The 27,011-nt window shown below is 41.0% G+C and overlaps 1 protein-coding gene across 3 annotated transcripts in view; it reads left to right on the top strand.

Moving 5' to 3' along the window:
- Positions 1 to 27,011, top strand: part of GAB1 (GRB2 associated binding protein 1) — an 82,923-nt gene that overhangs the window by 50,545 nt on the left and 5,367 nt on the right. For 2 of the 3 annotated variants that reach the window (XM_081208383.1, XM_081208385.1), the window contains exons 2-8: positions 6,481 to 6,775; positions 10,133 to 10,346; positions 12,976 to 13,577; positions 16,739 to 16,824; positions 17,328 to 17,634; positions 23,155 to 23,244; positions 26,498 to 26,591. In XM_081208383.1, coding sequence (XP_081064509.1) covers positions 6,481 to 6,775; positions 10,133 to 10,346; positions 12,976 to 13,577; positions 16,739 to 16,824; positions 17,328 to 17,634; positions 23,155 to 23,244; positions 26,498 to 26,591 — 1,688 coding nt within the window. The remainder of the gene's footprint in view (positions 1 to 6,480; positions 6,776 to 10,132; positions 10,347 to 12,975; positions 13,578 to 16,738; positions 16,825 to 17,327; positions 17,635 to 23,154; positions 23,245 to 26,497; positions 26,592 to 27,011) is intronic. The other variant, XM_081208384.1, reaches the window with a different exon arrangement.

The following is a 27,011-nucleotide window of genomic DNA, read 5'->3' as shown; positions in this document are numbered from 1 at the left end:
TTATCTCCCATATTGTGCATGGGGTGTGGGAATTGAGGCTGAGAGTGAGTGACCTGCCAAATACCATCTAATGAGTTTATGGAAGAGGTGGGATTTGAACCACAGACTTCAAGATTCACAGCTCAATTTCTTAGCCACTAAACTACACCAGCTCTCCAGCCTATTGGGCACCACTGATGGGGCCAGGATGACATTTTCTCAGTCATCCTGACTGGTGTCACAAAAGTTAAACCTTATTTTTGCTACTGTTCAGGCTAATAACTTGAACATAGGGTTAATGAGTAACTGTAGGTACATAGGAAGATTAGTTTAAAGTTATTGCATTATAATTTATCATACCATGTGGATACTAACAGTGATGGGAAACTGAGCTTGTGAACACTCTTACTTGTACCTTAGAATCATGGAATAATTTTAGCACATACATGAACGTAAGAGGGCCTTCATACCTCATCACACCAAAAGGCCCGTCTAGTCCAGCATCCTGCTTCCACAATTGCTGTGGGAATCCCAAGAGCAGGACATGAGGGAGATGGTGCTCTTCCACCATCAGTCCCAAGCACTTGTATTCAGAGACACATTCATTCTGGTGGTAGTACATAGCTATGATGACTGGTAACTGTTGAACGCTTTATCCTCCATAAATTTGTCTAATGCCTCTTTAAAACGAATTTGATGGCCACCACTACATATTGTGGAAGTGGATTCCTAAGTTTTTAGCTGTGCAAAGGAGTACAGTGGTGCCTTGGTTCTCAAATGCCTTGGTACTCAAACAACTTGGAACCCAAACACTGCAAACCCGGAAGTGTTCCAGTTTGCGAACTTTTTTGGGAAGCCAAACTTGCTCTGTTTTGAGTGTTACGCTGAGGTCTGTCTATTTTTGCTATTTATTTTGCGTTGTTGTTTTTGTGGCTTTTTTGTTTTGCTTTTGTGACTGTGTGCAACCCCGTTCAGCTGCTGATTGGTTGATTGTGTGACTGCAGTACATTGTTTATTGCTTTAATTTTATGGATCAAAGGTCTCGTTAGATAGTAGCATTCATGTTAAATTGCTGTTTTAGGAGTTATTTTTAAAAGTCTGGAACAGATTAATCCATTTTTCATTACTTTCTATGGGAAAGTGCACCTTGGTTTTGGAACAATTTGGTTTTGGAATGGATTAATTTTGAGAGTCGAGGCACCACTGTACTTACTTTAGTGTGTTGTGCTTCTCACACAATCTTTGGATAACCCTGGCCACATGGCTACAACAGGTTGAGGTGGCCTTTAGAATAGTCTTTTATTACATGAACAAAACTGTAATTATACAGTAGCATTCTAGGAGTGTTTCTAATAAAGAATGCTATAACAGCGCTAAGTACCATGTGGTTGGTAAACCCTTAATAGTGATAAAGTTCTTTGGGTTGCATAAAAAACTACTAATTACTAAGCGTGTAACAACTGCAAAGCATAGCAAACTTTCTCTCTCTCTCTCTCTCTTTGTTCTTCTTGCCTTTCTGACTGTTTTTTTCCTATTATTCTTTCCAGTGTAGTTGAACAAATTCCATTTCAGATTGCTAAGCACAAAGCTTTTCAATGCTGCTTTTCTGTTTTCAATGTTTTCTTTGTTTGTATAAGCAAGCTAAAGTTAGAACTGACCAACACAAAACTAGCAAATGGTGACAATAGATTGAAAACAGGAAATTTTGGCCGTGTGTGTGTGTGTATTCTGAACAGATTATAAGGATGATAGCTGGTGGAGTGGAAACTTCCACTGAGACTGTTTTTTCCTTATTTTCCCCTGCTAGAAAAGATGAGGCTTCCTGGAAAACAAGCCTTACGAGGTGTGAGTGCACAGTGTTTTTATGTCTTGGTCAATATCTTAGTAAAGGTGTGCTGGATATTTTCCACAGTTCATTCATATTTGTGAAAGATTTTGCAAAAGGCATTAAGAGACATGGACCTCCATTCATCTCAAATAATATTTTCACCATTCTCTGAGATCAACCTGGCACCAGCTTTCTATTGAATGCTTGAATAACAGTTCTGTGTGGAGTCGAAGATGGGGCTGTCTCTGCCCCCACATTGGCAAGGGGATGTCTATAGGAGGAGCTTGTTGAATGTTCATTGCCTCCCACTCTTGCACATGATGTGGAACCCTTGTTGTTTCAGTGGGGAGGATCCTGCATGCATACCACAGGGAGGTCAGGTGGTTATGTGGGGCCAGTGGTCGCAGCCCCAGTCTTGTGCTGTGTAGGGAGTTAAAGCTCATGATTGAATTCCTGAATCAGGCTTCTGTTTATTGTGACATTTGATACTGTTGTCAAGTAGCACTCCATAAAACAAATGTGAGAATATTTAAAGCAAATTGCATTGAATTTTCACATTTAAAATGATACAAAGCAACTATTTTAATTAAAGGGAAAATAGGGAAAACCTCACCGTTTGCTTGTTTAAAAGGCAAGGAAACGAGAGATTGAGGCTCATTCCGATACACCTTTACATGGGGGTTAGCCGCATTGAGTACAGGGAGGCCTTACTTTCAAGTAGTCAAACATGCTACTGTGCTGTAAATTGTTTTGTTTGTAGCCCATTCCTCCTCATAGCTTTTGTTCCTTTGTCTTCACTGATCAACATTCTGATCCTCAGTTTTAGGGCTGGTGGTGTAACATCCCTACAATACCAACACTAATTATGGTCTGGATTAAGCTGTTTCGTTTCTCTGTCTTGGAGGAAAAGTTAACATTTGCTTATTGTAGTAACACTTCTGCAAGCAAAGATCTGTTTAGGCTTTCTGAGCATGCTCTTTCAGTTCCAACATCAGGTGTCCCAGTTGCAAAACGTAAGTGGATTTTTGTGAAGTATCTCTTCATGGGCGAATGAACGTATAAACTTTGTAAGAATTCTGTTCAGGAACAACCCAAATGTTTTGGGTTTGGAAAGTACCTCCCAAAGCTGCGCTCCTTAACTTCTGTTGTGTAGCATGGGCTTCTGAAGCACTTCTCAGTAAGGCAATGTAGAGCTTCCACCAGGCAGCCAACACTAAAATGTTAAAAATAGAACATGCTTCAAGAATGCCAGATATTTTCAGATAACAAAGAGTGATTTATGTGGGCTCCCTTTTCAGTTTGACAAAACATAGAAGGGCCTTTGTACTATGATTAGCACGCGTGCTGATGTCAGTTCTCTTGTCTAGCTTCAAGCTTTATTCTGCTGCTAAATTGTGCTTTTGTGCTATAATCCAGAGAAGCTTTGTGTCTGCCTTATTAGTGTGTAGTTTATGGAATTGCTTTTGTTTCTGAGGATAGTCTGTGCCAGTTTCAGTGTGAGTGACTCATTATGCAACTGAAATAAACATTCCCATTTTCACTATGTGGAAAAAGAAATCTTCTGGGGAGATAAGGGGAGGGGGCACAGAAGCAGGTGTTAATGGTCACTGTTTCAGATACTTGGTACTTTGTAGCTTGCCAGGCTAAAAAGAAGGTCTGTTTGGATTATCAGTTTATGAAACTGGCTCCAGTGAGAGTTGTATTTTACCCTCTATGTTGAATTGGGTCTCTGTTAGCACTGAAATACAGAGGCGATTTCAACTCATGAATGTGCTGAATTAGGAAGTAAACTTCCAAATTACCTTCATTCGGTGTGTTGCAACCACATCATTAAACAAATTGCAGCTCAGTTTTGTGCAGCATTTTATTCTGTATTGTATCTTCTCCCGCCTTCCTCCCCATTAGCATTTTTTACACAACCCAAAGAACTTGATCATTATTTAGGGTATACCAACCACATAGGACTTACAACATTCTTTATTAGATCACTCCTGTCTTATTAACAGTTTTGTTCATGTATTTGAAGGGTGTGGAGGGGGAAAGCAAACTCAGCCCCCTCCACGTAAAAATGACCTCCCCAATCAGATCTGGGAGTGGGACAGGTAACAACTTCTGGGGCAGGAGGGACAGGACTGTTCCTTCTGCAGTGGGACAGCATTGGAATCCTCACAGAAGGCTGTTTGATGGAGTGACCCTCCTCCTTTGCTGTTGTTAGTGGCAGTTTTGGTTTCTTGGTCTCAGTAGACAGCAACCACTCCCTGGATGTACTCTCTACCCAGATCAGATATTTTTTCTGCCTGTAGGCATCTCCCCCCTCCTCTCCACCCCCCAAAAGCCACATAATTGGAAGTTAAACAAGTGTTTGGATTATAAACTGTGCAAATATGAGTTGTACTGGAACTTCTTCTTCAAAGCTGTTTAAAAGAGGCTGTGCCAAGTTGCCATCTCTGGTCCAAGCAAACTGAAGAATTGCCGGGGCGACACAGGAGTCTCAGTCTAGTCTAGCAGCAGCACAATGAGAGCTCCAATGATAGTATGTGGTCATGTAAATTATAGTATAGAAGAGGAAGAATTTTCATTATTGTTTTCATTTAGAATTCAGAATTTTGCACTTTGTATTGCAATTGTGAGTTTAGATAGCATGCTACTTAGATCTGCCAGTTACCTATTGGGATTATTGTTACCAAGCCTACACATGTCCTGGTTTATGTTACATGAACACATGTGTTTAAAAGTGCAACCATTAAGGTATGATATTTGAAATCTTTGTTCCAAAGTTTGCTATATGTCACAGGGGTTATTGCACTGTACTTACACTTTTAATCACTTGGGGGAATTGGCAAATACAACTCAGTCCCAGTTTGGAGTTAAACACAATAATATTTACTTATTTGTGTGCCAAAATTGTGGTGAGTGAGTAATTTGATTTGTGGTTTGAAGCACCAAAGCACCAAATGCACTATTACAGAATTGCAAGATGGGTTGGTTGTTGAAAAACTATATGCAGGCTATCCAAACCCACATGGCCTGAACCAGTAGCTGACACTTAGGTTGCTACTATCTTAGAGACAGCAAAAGATAGAGGCAGGGAGTCTAATGGCTGCTGTCGTGTAAGAAGTGAGAAGCATTGTCAGGGATGTTGCAGGCCAAGGCATGCCAGGAGGATGAACTATCAAGTGCAAATGACCTGGGCTTGGACCATGGGAGGGCAGAAAGATGGCAAGATTTAAGAAATGAAGCAGGTGGAGAGAAGTGAGAGGAATAAAATGCCAATCACTATTTGTCCCAGAGAAAGAAGGGGAGGCTTCCTTGAGGTCCCAAGCATGCACTCTGATGTCCTTGGAACGCTCAGCCAAATAAGATTTTAAAATACTGTACAAATGTTGTCCAGAGAGCATGTGAAACTTGCGTTCCCTTAAAGTTCCTGCCCAAACCACCAGACAAGGAGAAGAGGCAGGGAGGAGGTCTGCTCCCATGGGGATCCTTGACAGCAAGTAGACTAGGCAAAGTGAAGTGAATGGGCAGTCTCATGGGAGAAACACTTAACTTGTGAAGCAACGCTCCTGGCCAGAAGACTGAACAAAGTGGGAACTGAGGGGACAGGACTTCCTGAGGGAAGCAGTCACTCTTAAGACAAAAGACAGTTACATTAGGGACAAAGCAAGATGGAGGGGAACATTGGGAGCTAATTAACTCAGTTGCTGAGTCATTACCAAGCTTATCAATGCAAGTTTCCTGCTGCATAGTGTCAGGGATGGAACGAAGAGTCTTTGTCCAACCTGGTGACTGAGATGACTTTTGTGGGGAGAGGTGGAGGCATTTCCCATTCAAAGTTAGACTTACTGTAAATTTCAACTTAATTCAATTACCAGACGTAGGTGCTTGCTGGAAGGTGTCCTAGAAGTGATTAATGTTATTTGAATTTATGTTGCTGAGATATTTGGGGGGGGGCAGCAATTAGGCTTTCATGATTGATTGTGCATACCAGTTCTTGCAGGGAAATTCTCCTATGCAGCAGCTACTGTAGAGATATTTGGTAGAAGCCACTAGAGCTCCCCATGATGGGACTAAACTTGAACTGCCACAGTTTCCTCTTATTGTCTTGCAATGGCACTGCACTGATTGTTCACAGTACTCATGTACTGCTCAACCAAGCTATGGCTTGGCGTGACAAGTGAACACAGAGGGAAAATTGTGGCCCCTGCCTGGATCTACACCGTGCTATCAAGAGCTAAGTCATCATTTGGCTTAGAGTTGGCTGCACACCTGACCCCCATGGTTTGTATGCTCAAGACATGGGTTGTTTTTGGCTTACCCCTATGATTGCTCATTGATGGTTAGCTGTGGCTTCGCTTAGCATTACATGTGAACTGGATCAATGTCTCTGGGCATGTGCAGTGTTCCATTTGAACTGAGTTTCTTAGTAACAGATTGCACTCTGGACCAACCATGTGCCTCCTTTTCCCTCTTAGGCCGCTGCTGTCCCTTTTAGTGGAGGTTTAGTGAACTAAATAATAATTCATGATATTTAAGATTTCCAGAACTTTGGTCTAAGATACAATTTTACAGCTTTGAATATTTTACAAAACTGTTTATTGTGTCCATCGCTGGCCGAGTAATGCACTGGTATAAAATATGAATTGCCTGAATCTTTTCTGCCTTCCCTTCTCTAGGCATGGAAGAGGAGATGGTTTGTGCTCCGCAGTGGTCGACTGACAGGGGATCCAGATGTGTTGGAATACTACAAAAATGACCATGCCAAGAAACCAATTCGTATCATTGACTTGAACTTGTGTCAACAAGTGGATGCTGGATTGACATTTAACAAAAAAGAATTTGAAAACAGCTATATTTTTGACATCAACACAATAGACAGAGTCTTCTATTTGGTTGCCGACAGTGAAGAGGAGATGAATAAGTGGGTTCAATGTATTTGTGAAATCTGTGGGTTCAACGCTACTGAAGAAGGTAGGATTCCCCCCTTGGTCCCCCCTCCCCCAGCATTTAATTTGTATTCTTTCCCCCTAGGAACACCAAAGCACTCTATGAGACAATTGCAAGGCAGTGCAGATGTCTGCTGTGCTGTGTTTGCTTGTTTTAAAAAACTGCACAGTGTTTGGAAGTTTGCAAATATTGGGTCATCATGTAGACGCAGTCAACAACTGAAGAGTTTTATTTTGAATTCTTTATACTATATAGAGCCACATTTTTGTATGTTTCTCTAGAAGGCATTGCCTTTTTGGAGGCAAAAGAGAAAGGCTCTGTATTTGGTTTTATAGGCTTGAATATTTTTAGGACAGTATTTGCATAGTGGCTAGTAACGAGTTTTTATAATTTGTCTGGCTGTAGATTTAAACATATATATTTGTGGTTGTAATAAGCTAGCTGAACAGCTAAAGCTTGATTGCAGCTTGGGCATTGGGGTTGACTTGCCAGACTATGGTTATGTGGAACAGTGGCCACAGAAAAGCAGATCTTTTAGTACACAGCAATAAAATAATAATAATTAATGGAACCTGACTTAGTATTTATTACCTACCATTGCAAAAATTCCCCAAGGATCTTAACAGCTACTCCCTGCTATTAGTTCATAGACATGAAAATGAATTTATTCACTGACTATTCTGACTTTCCCAGCATGTCTTGAACCATGTAATGGCACTTTTAACACGAGGAACGTCTAGCTGACTTGTATTAACGCACCATCAATGTCTCCAAGATGTCGCATTGCCCTCATTTCACCATTAATGCTTGGAAGCTAAGATAGAAGAGTTCTGCTGGTGCACTGGGACTTCTGTTTCCCCTTCTTCTCCTATGTTCTCTTAAAACCTGCTCTGGTGTGTCCTCTGGAGCTAATTTTAAAGACTGAGGAGCTGGAGGGGGGAGGAGAGGAGAGGAAGAAGACGCTCCAGTGCATGTATGGAGCTACAGTGTTAGATATGGCTCCTGGTTCACTTGTCACATTAAACCTTGGCTTAGGACAAATGCATATGCTCCCCAAGTCTCTGAAGTGGGACTTATGGTTATGCTCTCTCCAGACTAACCACAAGGTGTGACCTGGAACAGTCCTTGGCTAACTCATGGTTAGTGAGGACAGAGCTTAACCATGAGTTCCATTTTGTACAACACATTAAGTCAAACCTTGGCTTAGGTCAAATGGCCACAGGCAGCAAAAAGGGAGGTGCAGAGCACCTGTCAGCTGATTTCCAGGAGCCCATGCATCCACACCAAGTCAACATCTTGCCCAAGACCTTGCAACTATACTGTGGTTAAGGTGAGATTTTAGCCCAAGTCTTCCTAGTATGATTCTGAAATGTGAAGAAGGCTTTTCAAAATTGTGTCCTGATTTTTGTAAGGTTTCTGCAGGAAAGGCAAGAAATGCTGTTTGAATCCTTCAGCAAGAGATAGATTTGCACATTTAAAAATCTGAGAAGCGAACATGCAATCTATCTTTTGCTGAAGGATTCAAACAGCATTAATGTGGTTGTTTTGAAAGATCCTATGAACACACATTTTCACTGTGGAGGAGCATTTGAAACTGGCATCATCCACACATGTCTTGAGGCAGTAGAGTCCGTTCTGCCACCTCATTCCTACCCCTAGTTCACTGCGTGTGTAGACTCTGCCTCTTTATTAACTTACAGGATACAAAGTGATATTGAATGTAGGATAAAAGAGGTGTAGGAAGTTGTCTGTACAAATGTTCACAAAATAATGTGTGGGCTTTTAATCAAAATAGATGCATGTGATTCAGATGTACTCCCTGCTTTGGATGATGTGCTCTGAATTTGCATGGTTTACAGCTTGCAGACAAAACTCCTTTTGTCCCATGCTCCTTTGTAAGCTAATCACTTAACGTCCATTGCCATTGTGTCTGCACATTTCTACTTGGTATCAATTTGAAGTGCAGTCGGATTGTTTTGCTTCTGTACAGATGTCCTAAGTGACTCATTCCTGAAAACGAGTTGCAGTGCAAGACAATCACTGCAAGACAATTTTGTTTGTAGCTGATTCATCACTTTCCGTTGCCTCTTCCCATGTTCTGTGAAGTGTGCCTCCATCTCTGTGTCTGAATCTGACATTGCTTAAGGTCTTATCATTGTGGAGGGGTGGAGCCGATATCTAAAACATGTTCACGCTGCCTTTAAATTATTTATTATTTCTCAAAAGGTTGGTGGTAATTTTCTGCTCATATGTAAAGCTGGATATTGGGAAAGATCCAGTTTATGTGTATTGTACAGTGTGCTACACCAACATGGGGCGGCGTTTAAGAAACACGCAGATGTTATGCTGCTGGTTGTGGCAACCAAGTACAGGAAGAGAAATGAATATTTTGCTATTCTGAAAGGTCTTTGGGGGTCATTTGCTGTGGCTTTCTGATGTTAGAATATAGCATGCAGATTCACCAAGGGACACATTTGAAACAGTAAGCAGTCAGACACAACTCTTGACCCATGATAGTGGTTGGGTCTAGCTGTTCTCACCTCAAGACAGGTAATCTGTATCCCCCAGTGCAAGGCAAGTAGTTAAACTATGGAATTCATTACCACAAGATGTGCTGATGGCCACCAACTTACACTGCTTTAAAACAGGATTAGACCCTTCTCCCAATTGGCAAGAAGAAGAGTGGAAGAAAGAAGCAGCGGCCTAGTGAAGCTGGCAAGATGATGAGTAGGGCATACACATTTCCCCCAACTGGGCTGAATATTTGACGGGAGAGACCATTGAAAGTGGGGTGCTTACATGGCTTTGCTAGCCATGCCATGCTCTTGCTTTGAATGGAGTTTTGGAACTCCATTGGAGTTCCATTTGGAACTTCCTGACAGTAAGAGCTGTTCGACAGTGGAATTTGCTGCCAAGGAGTGTGGTGGAGTCTCCTTCTTTGGAGGTCTTTAAGCAGAGGCTTGACAACCATATGTCAGGAGTGCTCTGATGGTGTTTCCTGCTTGGCAGGGGGTTGGACTTGATGGCCCTTGTGGTCTCTTTCAACTCTATGATTCTATGATTATATGATTCTATGATCAACCCACTGGCAGGAAAAGGGGTGTTTCAAGGAACAGGCCACCACTCCTTCCAACATAGGGCACTTGTTGCATCCACCCCAATATGGGGATATTAACAGCAGGCTACATTACAGGCTTGTAATGTCATTTGCCCCCCGTTAGTAATGTAGCATTTATTCAAATGCAAATCACATTAATTGGCTGAGCATCTCATGATTAATTGATTTTTCAAAGGCTTCAGTTGGGCTTGGCTCTGATTTAAAGAGACTTAAATGCAATTAAGCAAGGATTGAACGCTGCTGCATGCTTTTTGCATTTGTAGATGCTGTGAAGCTCCCTGGCAGTTCTCTACAGGCGCCTGCCGAATTGCCCTCGGCTGTCAACACTTCCCTGCCATCTGTGCAAGCAGAACCATCCCTACCTCCTCCATACCAGCTAATTAACATCCCACCATCAGAGTCTGCCTCAAGTCAAGAAGATCCACAAGACTACCTGTTACTAATTAACTGTCAGAGCAAGAAGCCTGAACCCACAAGGTAAATGTTAACTTCCTCCCTCATAAAAGTGCTTATGGTGACAAATCCGACATTGGCTGCTGCTGTTGCAGTTTGAACACGTCTTGCAAAAGCCTATCTCCTCCACTTGCAATGGCATTTGATGCTCATCAGTCTTGGACAGACTTAGTGTTGCCATCTAACCACTGACAGTGACAATGTATTGATTTCACTATATTATTTGGTCCTTTAAAAACCCCTCACAAAACATGGCTCCTGTCTGACAAATGGATAAGTGCATATGTATACCCTTTTATTTCATGGGTTTATTGTACACTTAATCTACTCCCTATGGCACACCATGGTCAAGGTGCTATAAACCTTCAGATTACTTGCCTATCTTAACGTCAGTACACTTTTTGGGAAAAAAACAAGAAATTTTATCCATGATTTTTCCAAGAACTAGGCTGCTTTTTGTTCAAAATAGTTTGTGTTGCTGACCTCTCTCAATTTTTATCATGCACTTGTAAACCAGCTCATACATAATCTCGGAAGAAGGGGAGGAGTATTTACTGCTGGAGGATTTTGAAAGTAAAAAGATTCCCTTGCAGTGAGTGTAATGTGAATTGTTTGGGATCTGGTGTTTAGACTTTAACCTCAAAGCTATAACTTGCTTGAATCAATTTCAGTGTGTGTGTGTTGCACGTTGTGCTGTGAAATTTTAATAAGCAATGCAAATAATAACCACCTGGAGGATCCAAGCATACAAAAAGGGTTGTGTTTCGGTGTGTGAAGCTGTTTGTGCTTTTGTGGGCATTTTTTTTTGGGGGGGGGGTGCTTTTTAAAATGATTCAGAGAAGAATCCTTGGAGGTGTTTTTGTATATTATGTTGGAAACTGCTCAGAGTGGCTGGGGCAACCCAGTCAGATGAGCAGGGTATTATTATTATTATTATTATTATTATTATTATTATTATTATTATTATTATTATTATCATTATCATTTTATTACTACGCATAACTGAAGAATGCTGTGGCTGCCCTGCATTCTTTGTATTCTGCTCTTTTTTCTTTCCCCCGACAAAAATCCAACAGTTGTCTTCCCAGCCCAGCCCCAAATGACAGGTAGCCGTGTTATTCATACCGTGCCAGTTAGCATGTCATAGTAAGCCGTAGTTAATGCTCCACTGTGGGCTTTGAGGTGGCTTGCATATTGCTCCTCCCCATTAGCATGTCGGAGAAACAAGACCCCTGGCTTAATGTGACTTCCACATGGGGACTGTGGTTCTTCTGTGCCAAACCAATTATGATTGCTAAGCTGATAAAAAGCCTTGGCTCCACATCCCGGTTCCTTTGGAATGAAGCAAATCATAATTCCTAGTTTGAAAGTAACACTAACCCAGGGGGCATTGTTGAGCTCCAGGGAAGAGGTGATGCTCATCATACTAGGGGAGGAGTGAAGCAGGAGCCCAGCCACATGTTTGAGGGGAAACATTAAGTATGGTATACTGCATGGCTGGCTAACCTGTGACCCTCCTGATGTCATTGGACTCCTAGCTCTTATCAGCTCCATCCAGCATGGCCTCATTAAAGGATCGTGTAAGTTGCAGTCCACCAACACTTGGAGTGCCAAGAGTTAGCATCCCTATGATGTGCCAATGCAGCCCTGTGTTAACAAATTCAAGCATTTCATGCCTCAGCCTCCTTTAAGTATACAGGCTTTTTCACTTTTAATTCCCTGCTATGTGAGCAAGATAGGTTTGCTGATTTTAGAACATAAACATCTTCTCTCTGTGTGTTATATAGTGGTTTTATGAATGGCCACAAAATGCAATCAATACTGCATATAGCAACAGGTTACAATTTGCAAATCGTCTCAGTTCCTGTCTCATCTTAACAGGGTTTCCCCTTATTATAGCATGAAGCTTGCTTGCTTTAAAAAACAAAAAGTATTTAAATAAAAAGGATGAAACTAAAGCTCTCAATCTGAAATCGAAAATCTCACAGTTGAAATGACTGATGTCTATACTTCAAAATTGCAAAATAATAATCTTGTTTAGTTATTTAGGGTGTATATTGTGACTAAACATAGTACCTAACATTTATTTATCTATTCAATTTATATCCCGCCCTTTATCCCAAAGGAGCCCAGGGTGGTGAATTTAAGACTTAGCCAACATGTTCCAAATTCTCACATTTTGACTGTAACCAGCTTTGCAAATATTAATTTAGGAAATGGTCACCTGATTTATTTTCAACTTATGTGGTTTTTGGCCCTCCACCCCAACTACCCTTGTAATACCCTTCCCACCCGAAATCTACAAGACAGATAGGAACTGAGACTTTAGCAGTGTACAGTGCAGAAATATAGAGGATCATTGTGTAGCTATTCTTTGGATCCAGGCATTAGAATGAGAGTGACATGTATGCATATGCAGCCTTTGTGATTTCACCCTTTTTAACACAATAAGAAACTTCCCCTTCTAGTATAAAGAGTCCATATGTTATAGGTGCATGAATGTGATTCACATAAAATCAAACTATTAGTTATAGTTTACAGTTGTGATTCACTGTTTTCAGCTGATTATTTTGCAAAATGTGCAAAAGTTCCTGTAATAAACTTGGGATATGCCAATAAATTACTTTCTTTTTTTAAAAAATCTTGCATTTAGGTCACAGTCTGACACAGCAAAAGCTGCCTCTTCAGAAACAGACTGCAATGATAATGTGCCTTCCCATAAAACATCTGTACAGTCGCTAAACAAGCATGCAGTGAATGGGTTTTTTCAACAGCAAAGTGTCTATGACTCTCCCCCGCCGAGAGCTGCCTCCGTATCTGTGGATGGCAGCCTTTATAATTTGCCAAGGAGTTATTCGCATGATGTTTTACCGAAGCCATCTCCTTCTGGGACTGATGCAGATGGAGAGCAACATGTTTTCAGTGTTCCATCTGCAGCATCTTCTCTCGATGCACAACTGAAGGCTTTCTCCATTAGTTATGACATTCCTCCAACACCTGGAAGTACGTACCAGATTCCACGAACTTTCCCAGAAGGAACATTGGCTCAGAGTTCGAAGCTAGAGACTATTCCAGATGTCCCTCCACCTCGGCCACCAAAACCTCACCATCCTTCGGACCGCTCACCTGTGGAGGTGTGCAATATCTCCCGCACTTCCTCAGACACTGATAGCAGCTACTGCATCCCTACTGGCGGAATGCCCCCATCGCGCAGCAACACAATTTCCACCATGGATTTGAATATATTTCGTAAAGGTTAGTGTTCTTTCATCTGGCTATGCTTTAACACAAATGTTCCTTGAGGTGCTCCCAAAATTCAGCCTCTCTAAAAAAAGAGCAAGATCTGCCCTGGAAATCTTGGTTCTTGGGGGGAAACTACACATTACACTTCAGGTGTGAGAAATCACGCCTCAGTTCCCACAGACTGATTCTCAATATTCTCTTGAGAGAGGGAAATTTGCATTGAGGAGAGGGGCAGGAAAGGTGTATTTAACTTTTCTATTCCTAGTTGCTTTCTCAATGGCGCTTCCCAAGCTGCTTATACACTTTGCAGTGTTCCAAACCTGGGTTTATCTTGAAAATACGGGCTTTGAAATCTGCAGGGATAAAAACAGCTGGAAGCAGGGATATTCTAGGCGAAAAGCTACTTGCAGGATTTAGCAGTCCTTTCTTTTCTCCATTGCAAATTACCTCTGAGATTGCTTTGCAGTGGTTGAGGCCTGTTGACTCAGGCTATGTTTTCCTTTGGCAGATAGTTAAGTGGACTCACAACTTCTCATTTTGGCTTCCAAGTTTTTGCTTGCTTGTATTCAGATCCCACCTTTTTTCTAAGGAGTTCAAGGTGGTGTGCATTGTTCTCTCCCTCCTCATTTAATCCCCACAACAACCCTGTGAGGTAGGTGAGGCTGAGAGGCAGTGACTAGCCCAAGGTCACTCCGTGAGTTTCATGGCTGAGTGAGAATTTGAACCCTAATTTCTCAGTTCCTAGCCCAACTTTCTAACCACAACACCACACTTACTTAATCTGGTTTACTTAATCTGGAGGGAGCGGGCAGCACTGTGGTCTAAACCATTGAGCCTCTTGGGCTTGCCAATCAGAAGATTGGCCGTTCAAATCCGCGCAATGGGGTGAGCTCCCGTAACTTTGTCCCAGCTTCTGCCAACCTAGCAGTTCGAAAGCACACCAGTGCAAGTAGATAAATAGGTACTGCTACAGCGGTAAGGTAAATGGCGTTTCTGTGCTCTCTGGTTTCTGTCATGGTGTTCCGTTGCACCAGAAGCGGTTTAGTCTTGCTAGTCACGTGACCCGGAAAGCTGTCTGTGGACAAGCGCTGACTCCCTTGGCCTGAAATGAGATGAGCACCACACCCCATGGTCATCTTTTACTGGACTTAATCCTCCAGGTGTCCTTTCCCTTTCCCTTTCTTACTTAATCTGAATCATCAGAAATTCATTTTTATTTTTTTACAAAGATGATTTCCAGCCAGGGGAAACTTTTCATATGGGTAATTACTTCACCTTCCTTGTAAAGCAGTGAAGATCTTAAATATAGGGGATTGTTTGGGAGCTGAGAAGCAGGAACCTGTGAGCAGAAATCTCTTTGTGCAAGAATCAAGACAGTGCAACTCTGAATTCATGTTACAAATATACTGATGTATGATGTGCCTGTGTGGTGTAATGGTTCGAGTTTTGGACTTTGAGCTCTGAGACTAAGGTTCGAATCCCCACTCAGCCAATGAAGCTCACAGAGTGACCTTGGGCCAGTCACAGTCTCTCAGCCTAACCTACACCACAGGGTTGTTGTGAGGGTGAAATGGGAAGAAGGAGAACCATGTACAGCAGTGTTCGCCAACCTTGGGCCTCCAGCTGTTTTTGGACTACAATTCCCATCATCCTTGACCACTGGTCTTGCTAGCGAGGGATGATGGGAGTTGTAGTCCAAAAACAGCTGGAGGCCCAAGGTTGGCGAACACTGATGTACAGCATCTTGAGCTCCTTGGAAGGAACGGTGGTATGTAAATGCAACAAACAAATAAAAAATAAAAGATGTGCTACATGAACTGCTAAGATACACTCTATAAGAATTTCAAGATATATAGACTGTGATTATTGTTATCGCTCTCTGTTGTTGTTTTTTAAGGATCTGTTTCAAAAAAAAATGGTGGATGTGATAGACCTCAAAAACTCTTGACCTACTTTGTACTTAACCTGAACAGATTTTTTAAAACAATATTTACTGAGTTTGCAGAAGTTAGTGGATGTTGACATTATGCTTTTTGGAGGTCTGGAATCAATCACAGGTACCTAATAAGATGGCCTCCACAATTTTAAAATAAACTTTCCCAACCTTATATAAACTGAAGTTGTCTAATGGCACACCCGAACTCATTATATATAGCTCTTACATTTTCCCTTCTTTTCTGCTTGCCTTGCATTTTTCTTTTCTTTATCCAGTTTAATAATCTACTCCAAAGAGTTTACTGTGTGATCTGCAAAGTACCATGTGCAAGGATCGCACCTTATAAATAACACATATGGATGCCCTCAACCATTTCCCGGCTCTATAAAGGCGCTTGAGAGCTTTGGCGATGGCCTGGCTTTCTGAAGCAATTAAGATTTTAATTAAAATTTACTTGGTGTGGTTTTTGTGTAAAATTCAAATTCTGGATAAATATTCAGACAATGCACAAGGCCAAACTGGGGGAGTGGTATGGGGCTAAGAATGCCAGGGATGAAAAGTGAATTTAAAGAATTAAGAAGGGGAACAAGGGGAAATCCAGAAGGCGGCACATAGAACAATTGTTAGCAATGTAAAGTGAGGTGGGTGGGAGGCAGGCAGAGTCACCTGTGAAGAAATGGGGCCAGGAGAGAGTAAGGGGAGGTTTCCATATGTTGTCCAATAAGACACACATGTATTGACCAATTACTAGTCAACATGGTTTTTCATAATGAAGATGTTCAGTTTTGTATCACTTTGGGCTGGGCTGGGCTGTGCATTTCAGAATGGTTGTGTGTGAAATGTTGCCTATCCTGGTATTTCTATATTTATTTATTTATTTATTTATTTTAAAAAGCCTACTGTAATCTGCGGTGAATGGTGGTAAGAAATGTAGCAATACTACAACAGTTATTTGCTTTCTAGGGGTTTTTTAATACATACTCTATTGTAAGATCTCCCTCTTTTTAAAGTTTCTCCTCACTTTCTTCTCCTTCATGTGGTCTGGGTGCTTTCGTTACTTCCAGATTTTAGGATTGGTAGTGGCTTGCATTCAGACTGCATAACCAGACATAGACAGCAGCAAAATAACATCCAATAAATTTCCCCCCTTGTGCTATTTGCAGCTAATGGTGTGTGCTATGCCACCAGGTGTAAAAAGGAGGGGAAAACAATGCTTTCTTTCTTCCCCTTTCTTTAGATATGGGTTCTCAAGATTGCTATTTTATTCCACGGACATTTCCGAATGACAGATCAAGCTCATTGGAAGGTTTTCATAACCACTTTGTAAGTATGTTTTGATTTTCAACATTAGCATAAGGCATATCTGCTTATGTATACTCTGATACGGATGGAGGCAGGGCTGTGAAATCCTTCTACACAGAATGCTTTGTTCTTAATATGATAAGTGGGCTAGCTCATAGTGTTGTGTGAGACAACAGGGGAGGCAATTGAGTCTTGGGAGGGAGGGGAGGTAAGTGATGGGGATAGCGGTTAAGAACATGGGAAGCTGCAAAGCTCACATCACACACACACACACCACACCTGCCTAAAAACATGTAGAGTGTGGCAGTCAGTTACAAGATAGAGACAAAATGTAGATCCTGGCTGGAGCTTGTACAATGCAAATGGGGCGAAGCGATTCCATAGAACCTGCAAAAGGGGAAAAAAAGACACACAAATGTTTTGAGACTTGTCAGGTGTTGTGCAATATATGTACGCTAAATTTATGTTCACCTGTTCAGAATGTTGTTTAATTTCTTGCTGTCGGAATCATTTTTATTTCCCAGAAAAACAAAAGCCTATTGACTGTGGGAAGCGTTTCAAGTGAAGAATTGGATGAAAACTATGTCCCCATGAACCCAAACTCTCCCCCGCGGCAGCATTCTAGCAGTTTTACTGAACCTTTCCAGGAAATGACGAACTATGTGCCGATGACTCCTGGCACTTTTGACTTTTCCCTGTTTGGAATGCAAGTCCCTCCGCCAGCACACATGGGGTTTAGGTCGAGTCCCAAGACCCCTCCCAGGCGGCCTGTGCCTGTTGCTGAATGTGAACCACCACCAGTGGATAGGAACCTCAAGCCAGACAGGAAAGGTAAGGAAGGGGCATGCACTGCCAACCACTCTTGAGTGTTTCATGATCCTCGTTTTGTCCTTCCACCCACCCATCTTGTTCCACAGAATAAAATCCTGCTTGAAATTGAAGCAGCAATATTAACAGTTTACAGTTTCCTTTAAAACACACAGACCTCGACACTGAATATATTTACGGTTGTTTTGATTCATCACTAGATTGTACTGCTACTTCTCATCATACGTGGAAAAAACTGTGACTGGATCAGAACCTGCATTTTCATTTGTGTTTAGAATCCACTTAAACCAGGCTTCTTCAAACTCGGCCCTACAACTCCCATGATCCCTAGCTAGCAGGACTGGTAGTCAGGGATGATGGGAATTGTAGTCTCAAAACATCTGGAGGGTCGAGGTTGAGGAAGCCTGACTTATACTTTTATTTTTATTTTTTGGTAAGGCTAGCAAAAGTGCACATTCAGATGATATGGATATATAATAGCTGCGGTTCTTACATTCCATACATAATACAGATGCTGCTGCTTTAAAAATAGCATTTACAAAAACCTTAGTACAGGCTTCCTGTAACTCGGCCCTCCAGGTGTTTTGAGATAATTCCCATCATCCCTGACTACTGGTCCTGCTAGCTAGGGATCATGGGAGTTGTAGGCCAAAAACATCTGGAGGGCCGAGGTTGAGGAAGCCTGCCTTAGCAGGTAGGCATATGTTAAGTATTAGCAGTTTTGCATTCTTTTTCATTCACATAAAATTCACAATTACAAACAACCTGGGGGCAGCTGACCGTCAGATTTTCTGTACTGTCTATTTAAATGTATGAGTTTCTATGCGCATATGCCTTTCTGAAGGGTCGAATACTTAGCTGTTTGCGTTTGGCATCATGAATCTTCCTCTCCCAGTTAACAGCTATTTCCATAAATGGGGAAGAGCCCTCTGGAAGGCTGTACCAGAAGCTACCTAACCTAGCAGCACTGGCCAGTGTAATGTATTGTGAAATAATGGCTGCATTCACACATCACACTACTTTAGCATAATGTGGACCAGGAGGAATGTGTTGTATGCAGCGTCTGGCTTGCACCCTCTCACCTTTCTCCATGTGGCTGGAAGCGGCAGTGCAGAGGCTTCTACTTTTGCTTAATCACATCCAGACCAACAAACTGTGATGAACCTTAACTGTATGGCTAGTTTCTATTCACGCCATAATTGATTGAAATTGGGTTTTTATAACTAATCATATTTACTGGTAACAGCAACATTCAGCTAACATGGCAAACTGTGATTAAAGTAAAAGCCTAAGCAGAAGCTTCTAAACACCAACTCCTGACCTGCATGTTGAGGGAAATGATTAAGGGAAGTATATGAACCCAAGGCTCACTGTGGCTCATTCACAGGGGAAATGGTCATACGGGGACAAGCAAGTTTTAATTTAAAAAAACTAAAAGGCACCAAATGTTTAAGCATATATGTGTCAGAAATAAATGTCATTTCAAGAATGTTTTTGACAGCACTGTGTCTATTGAATTATGCATTTGGGGTAATTATGCTTTCTGCCGCTTAAACCTCTCAAAGCTTGCATGTGTTGGTGATGGTATGTTGCAAGCAGCATTGCTAGCAAAATGGATTCCAGCTTGGAAAAATCCCTGTTACCTCTCAGCACTACTGGGTGGCATTCATCTAAAATCTATTAGTTAAATGGAACAAAACCAAAAACAAACCGTATTGAATTGGTTGGTAATAAAGAATGAAAAAGAACAGTGCTTGCAGTTAAAGGGATGGGTGAGATCAAAGTTCTCAGAAAGATCTTGTTTGAAATGTGCATTTCCTTTCTTGCTCAGCATTGTTGCCGTCTATCCTGCTATCGGCCTTTTCTTTCAGTAGAGGTATATTGAGATGCTGCAATATTGATCACTGTTAAGCTGTAAGCCAATAGTACAGAAAACTATTTGATGGCAAAATGCAGGTTAAAAAACACCATGCTTTGAACTTGGAATATAATCTAAAACTGAGAATGCGTTTGTTAGTACATATGGATGAAGGAAGCTCATCTAGACAGGCATTCTGTTCTCTTAGGGGGCTGTCAGATGCCTTTGGGGAAGTCCACAAGAAGGACATGAGCACAGTACCATTTCCCCATTCATGTTCCTCAGCAGCTGGTATTCAGAGGTATAGGGCCTCTGATGCTGGAGGTGGAAGAATGAGGTCTTCCCCCCACCCACCGAATTTGATACTTTTACATTTATAAATTGAACATATAGAGAAAAGACAGTTGTTGCGTGCCGGCTTGGAAAAGATAACGGCAGTTCTATAACTTTATATATGAATATACATGCATATATGTCCCCGCCTTTATATAAGGCAAAACAGAAAATAAATTTCACATTCAAGTTTGGTTCTTGGGTTTGTCCTGTGCTCCTGTCTTTGAAGCTGTGTTAAAACAAGGATGTAACATTGCTGTTTTTTAGTTTATATACCTGTCTCTTTCAAGATAGTAACATAGCATTTCATATGCAGTGATACATGGTGAGCACTGCTAGGAAACTTTTAACTTGCTTAACTAATGACAGCTGTCTAGTATTCTGCCCTAGAGATATCTAGGTTGGATCTTTAAAGTGCCTCTTGCTTGGATATCAAGAGAAGCTTAATTAAGGAAGTTCGTGGAAGGAAAGCTCCTTTCTCATTCTCCTTCTTGCATCAACCTGCACCCCTGAAAGGCCTCTGTGGATGACTGGGAGTTATCCTCAGCAGTGGGAAATATGTTTTGTGTGTGTGTGAGTGTGAGTGAGAGACAGAGGGAGAGAGAGAGAGAACAGAACTTTCCTTCCATGACTTTCTTTATGTCAACTTACCTTAGGGTCCAATACTATAGGTTAACTCCTGACTAAATTTTAATTTACCCTGTTTATAAATAACCTTTCCCTGTGACTGGTAAACAGCATTGCTTTTTCTGTGTATTAAATAATCTAATAGTAGGTAACTAAGTTGAAAGTCTCTTTGATAAGGTTTTGTTTTATTTATTTAAAATTTATATTCAGTTCTGTAGCCCTCAAGATGACTGACAATTTTAGGTTACTGTGGTAGAGTAGACTAGAATAGATTGTAACCCACAAACTGTTTAAGCCAGATATACATGGATATTAACATGGTTCAGTATGACTAATGGACTGTTCCCCACTTGAATGACTTGTGACCTCAAGACAATATAAGGGATATAAAGAAGAGCTAACAAAGTCTTCTACATTTTTTTTAACTTTTATTTTATTTATGGTTGCATTTCAAATAATAATGATCTGCAAGGCTGTTAAGAAGGAAATTAAAATGGCAATGCATATAATCAATCAACAATGAATGCATTAAAAGCTATGGTTTGATACAGTTCAGCACAATAAGATACAGTAAGTACACTAAGACAAGCACAAGTTTGTGAATGTGTCTTCACCAAAAGGAAGTCATGTCTATTGTTAACAGCTAAAATGGGATGTCCTCTGTAAACCAATGCTGCATCTTGGGGATTAGAAATTATGCCTGGATTTGGTTTTGTTTGGTTTTAAATTGCAGTAATCCACAGTTTTACAGATACCTATTTAAAGAAAAAACGATTGGCACAGTTACTTTCTTGCTCCAAAACAAGTTTTATTCGTAATTAGCAAGGAGAAAACTTAACCAGAAACTGACGTTCAGATGACAAATAATGGCTTTGCTAATGGCAGGGCAGCACAGGAGTAAAAAAAGGCCAGAGGGGAGCAAAGTGGCTGTGAACTCCTCTCCTCTCTAGGAGCCCATACATTTGCATGGTCCCAGAAGGCCATAGTTTGTCTTAGTGATGAGTGAGCCAGGCCAATGCAACAGAAACAGGTGTTCTGGTTTTTTTACAGCATATTAATGTTAAAAATTGGGGGGGGGGTGTCAGGAGTAGGAACAGGAGGCAGGTTTAGCTCCATACCATTGGTATATAGCGGAGTTCACTCTCCCCAGAGTTCATCCCTACCCCCAATCTTTAGTGGCAGACATCCACTCATTTGGGGCAAAATTAAATTCTTTGCACAGTTGCTCTGTTTCACCCTGACACTGGCAGTCATCCCACGGAGGCAGAATCAGTACCTGTGCACAGAACATGTGATATGCATTCACCAGGAGGTTTCCACCACCATCGGTTGAGCATGTGCACTGCACATCTAGTAGTAATGCATGTCTGATCATCACATACTGTTTTCATGCATTTTTCTACGTGGAATTTTGTTTCATAAAGTGATTCTAAGCTTAGCATGCTAAGGAGATGGCCTGTGGTGAAGAACATGAACATATGAGGTCCCATTGGCTGCTGCAGCTGGGGAACAGCTTCATTTGTATTTGAAGACTGATTTTGCTGGAAAGTCTTTTCCAATATAATGATCTTTATAATGATCTAATCATCTTTCTCCTACAAGACAGTGGAGACATCCACTTGGTGGTAGTCCAGCACATGATGGTAGTCCAGATCTATAGGCCTTGCAAAAAGCCTACAATATAGAAATCTGACATAATCCAAGGGGAAGGAAGTCCATGGGGCCACCACAGAGAAGGGCATCTCCCTTGTGGCCACCCATCTTACCAACCTAGGAGACAGACATGCCAGGGTAAGCCTCAAAAGCAGTTCTTAAAATGTGAGCAGGATAACATTGGTACAGGCAGTCCAACAAACAACATGGGCTCAAATCATTGCGGGTTTTCAGGGTCAAAAAACTAAACTGATCCCAGAAATGCATCAGTATCCAGTGCAGCACAGTATTGTAGCCAATAGGGTTAATCCGACGTGTGATTATTGCTCTTTGAAAACTTTCCCCACTACCCCAAAATCTGCTTTATGGCATAAAGAGCAGTATTTAAGGCAACACAGAGAAGATACTTTCCTACAGGAATTAGCATGAACTTGGCCATTACAGATTGTGACCCACAATAACCCTTCACATACATTTTGGATGTGCATTTTTGGCCAGTTCTGGACCAGCTGAAGTTTCTGAACCATCTTTGAAGGCGGTGCCATGTAGAGTGCATTGCAGCAGTCCGGATGTGACCAGAGCGTGGACTACTGCTGTAAGGTCAGCTCCTCCAGATAGAGGTGCACTTGGCATACCAGCAGAAGGTGGTGAAAAGTGGTCCTGGTCACCGATGCCCCCTGCACTTCCTCAGTCAGCTCCAAATCTAGGAGCACTCTCAAACTGTGTGCAGGCCTTTCAGGGGTTATGCCAACACCACCTGTGAACCTCCTTCCTGTAATTAAGGAGACCCATCAGTTGATGGCATTCTACCATCTCTTCTTACATTGTCTCTTTCATGCATGTTTCCATCATGCATTCTGAATGTCGTGCTTATGCACTAGCATGTGCTTTTGCCACACTGCAGGACTCTTTCCACCAGCTGCTTGCTTTTGCTTCTAAGCATCACCTTTCTGCAAGGGGCTTGGCAATTTGTTTATAGGGTTCCATTTTTTCCAGTTATTTTTTTTTAATAAAAAACTATATTAAGAGAGACTCTTCTTTTTACCAATTAGGTCAGAGCCCTAAAATTTTAAGACCTAAGCCACATGGTTTAGAGCGAACAGATTCCCAAACCATAGGTGAATTTACTACAAGAAGAAAGGGTATGTACTTCAGCACTGCATGGTATCTGGGGCTGTGTATGAAAATGTTTTCTAAAAGGGAAACTCTTATAAAAACATGGTCGTCGCTACTCTTATCTCAATTTATTGGTCCGCTTATTTGTTAGCCGCAATATTTCCTGCTTAAGAAATTGCATTCTTAGCACACAGAAAATGGAATATGCTGTACATAAAAGCATATTTCCTTCAGTCAGCAATTAGCCCTGCCTGCTTAATGATTGTATAACTGTTTGTTTTCAAATATATTTCCAGCCTGCAGGTTATTTTAACTAACGTTTTCTAATGTGAAATGCTTGAAGGTGCAGATAATGTGACTCTTGGGATGCAGCTATTGGGATCTTTATAGGACTACTTTAGTATTACAATACTTTTTTAAAAAAACAACAACCCCGAACTATATACAATGCGCACTGAAAATTTGAGATAGGCTAGTGTTTACTGCATTGCCCCATTGGAGAGGGAGGTTTTAAATAATGCTAGAAAAGTAGTGTTTTATAATGGCCAAATCACCATTTAGCACATACCTTAGCTGTGGATCTCACTGTCATTTGAATGAAGCAGTTTTTCTGCTCCTAGTATGTATCTACTGCTAAAGGTCTTCAGCTGTCAACTGTCGCTGCCATCAATCAGCGGACAAGTTGCTGCTCATATTGCTTTCAAAAAATATTGGTGCCTTTGGAGACTTTGCAGCTGTGTGGAGCTCCATTTGAGATAGGCAATGTTCCTACAGCCCCAGAATCTGGAATATGTGACAAAGAACAGTCCCTTTAGGTATATGCAGAATGTAGACCATTACTTACAATGTATATGTCATAGCACTTACATTTCCATGGACTTACTCCTACGTATGTTTGTGTAGGCACAATTATTTAAAATTCCTGTGAAGTTCATTGATGTCAAAATATGAAGTATACATTTGCATGTTTATACTTTTAAATGATTCAGAGGACTTGTTAAAAGTGCTTCACAGTAATGATGTTCCCCATCACCACACAAACACTTTAGAATCTGTCTGAGGGTTTAAAACGCTTTTAAATATGATCTGCTACTTCAGACTGCTCTGAAAACCAAGTGCCTTGAAAGCTTGTGAATGGTGCAGTCCCCTACTCTGTTTGGGCATTTGCAAAACAGACCCCTGTTATCTAGTCTCATAAATACTGAAAAGTGCTTAAGGCTGTACTGCTACATAAACATACAGTGGTACCTCTGGTTGCAAACGGGATCCGTTCCGGAGTCCCATTCGCAACATGAAAAGAGCTCAACCCGGGTTGCAATTCGCCGCTTCTGCACATTCACGTGATGTCATTTTGCTCTTCTGTGCATGCACGAGCGGTGAAACCCAGAAGTAACCCTTTCTGGTACTTCTGGGTCGCCACAGGATGTAACCTGAAAGAACGTAACATGAAGCAAACGTAACATAAGGTATGACTGTACTTACGAATAAGTCCCATTGAAGTCAGTGGTTCTTACTTATAATACAGTTGTACCTTGGAAGTTGAACAGAATTCGTTTCAGAAGTCCGTTTGACTTCCAAGACATTCAGAAACCAAAGAGTGGCTTCTTATTGACTGCAGGAAGTTCCTGCAGCTAATCAGAAGCCGCAGAAGCCCCATTGGATGTTTGGCTTCCAAAAATAGTTCGCAAACTGGAACAGTCACTTCCGGGTTTGCAGCATTCGTGAGCCAACGTTCAAAAACTAAGCTGTTCAAAAACCAAGGTACGACTGTAATAATAATAATTTTATTATTTATACCCCAGCCACTCTGGGTGGCATACAACATATCTAAAAATATAATAAAAACATCAGTCCTTTAAAACTTCTCTAAACAGGACAGTGTACTTATGAGTACATACTTATTAGGTCTGTCAGAAACACCATATGCAGATAATTTACTGTATGTGACTGACCTAAGTGCTTAAAACTGTTCTTTAATCCTAAATAAAGTAGCCTGCAGGCACACTGCAATGAGTCCTAGAAAGGTGGGATCAATTTCTGGGAGGGGGGCTTATTGCAGGATAAGGCTGGGGGTATAGGGTGATGTGCAACTAACATGCTCAGAGTACACACTGACAAACATTGAATATTACCCATAGCTATTCATTTTGTAAAATAGCAGTTATGCAATTTTAATATGGACTGTTTTCAATTGCTAAGAAGCATTGCCCCGTTCCCCAAACTAGCAGAGCCTTAAGATAACTACATAATCATGCTGCATCAAGATATAACTCTGCTTGGTTATACACTCCAGTGACCCCACCCTTGAAGATCTCAGGCCATGAAATGGTGTGTAAATTTGTAAAGTAAATAAATATGCAGAAAGGCAGTGTTTGCATTGACATTTCATTTTAAACCATGGCTTAGCCCTATATACATGAGCAGGAAGGATCTGCTATAAATCTCAGGCTTGTACATTCCCCATCTCTTTCTCTTCCTGCATGCTTGGGTGAAGGACTTTGGCAGCATTTAGAATCCTGGCTTGTTGTACCTTATGAAACAGAGATCATGGTTTGAAACAACTTCTAGTGTGTTTCAAAACAAGATGTTTTGAAGTTGGGTTGTTTTGAAATTGACAAAAGTTTTAAATGGTTTAAAATAAACCATTAAATAAATAAGAGTTTATTTTAAACCATGATCTCTGGATCGTAAGTCTGGATTCATGGAAAGTAAAACTAAATTCTACTGAACTTCTGCTACACAAGAGTGGAAGGGGGAGCATTCAAGTCTCAAAGCTACTTCTTCCTATTAATGCGCATTAATGAAACCTATTAAATTCTGCATGTGTAAGAGAAGACAAACGGACCTGAAGAGCTTACATTGGTGCAAAGAAAAGCCCTTTTCTTCCTAGTTTCTGTAGCAAAGCAGTGTGTGTACAGCAACCATGCTGTTTATGTGAGAGTTTGACTCAGTGGTCACAAGAGCCTAAAAAGGTGAAATTTGGAGGCACTTCATAGAGTAGATTCGTACATTAACGTTTCTAAATGTAGTAATTGTTAGCAGTTACATCATTCAATTAGCAGTATCCATTAGTTAGTGTTTGATAGTAAACTGAAAGTATATATATAAAACTCAAGTATTTGAAGAAGCTCTCTAATTTTAACACATTCCTATTCCGAATTATTTCCTCACTGACCTTAAAATAATGGGAATTGCAATAATATTGTAAGAATTCCTTTTGAGGAACTGTAGTTCTTTCCTAGTACATTATTTTAAAAACTTGTTTGCTTCTTTATATAGTAAAACCAGCACCACTAGAAATAAAACCTCTCCCTGAATGGGAAGAATTGCCAGCTCCAGTTAGATCTCCGATCACCAGAAGTTTTACACGAGAGTAAGTCTTCTCACCCTTTTAAGAAATTAAATATTTGCTTTTGTGGATGTGTGTGTATTGTACAAGTAAACCTTTGGTGTGAAAAGAAACATTTCACCCCAGTTCTATATATGATTACTTATAAACAAGTCTCACAGTGTTGAGATTGTGTGTTTTGCGTTGGTGTGTTTTTGCAGCGTAAGATTACACATGTTCATTCAGAATTACTTCACATGTTCAATGCAGCATATACCCTAGTGCAGCGATGGAGAACCAGTTTTCATACCAAGGTCCACATTTTCTTGGTGTCTTGGCATCCTGTCTCACAACCTAAGACACACAAATATATGTCACATTGTCAACAGTGGGATTTTTTAATTACATTTCGATACTGCTGTAATGATTATCATCTCTCAATCTGTTCCTCTGTTTGGTTATTAC

This window comes from Podarcis bocagei, assembly GCF_964188305.1.
Source record: "Podarcis bocagei genome assembly, chromosome: 9".
Lineage (NCBI taxonomy): Eukaryota > Metazoa > Chordata > Lepidosauria > Squamata > Lacertidae > Podarcis > Podarcis bocagei.
Note: the sequence above shows the minus strand (reverse complement) of the source record. Positions and strands in the feature narration are given on the sequence as shown.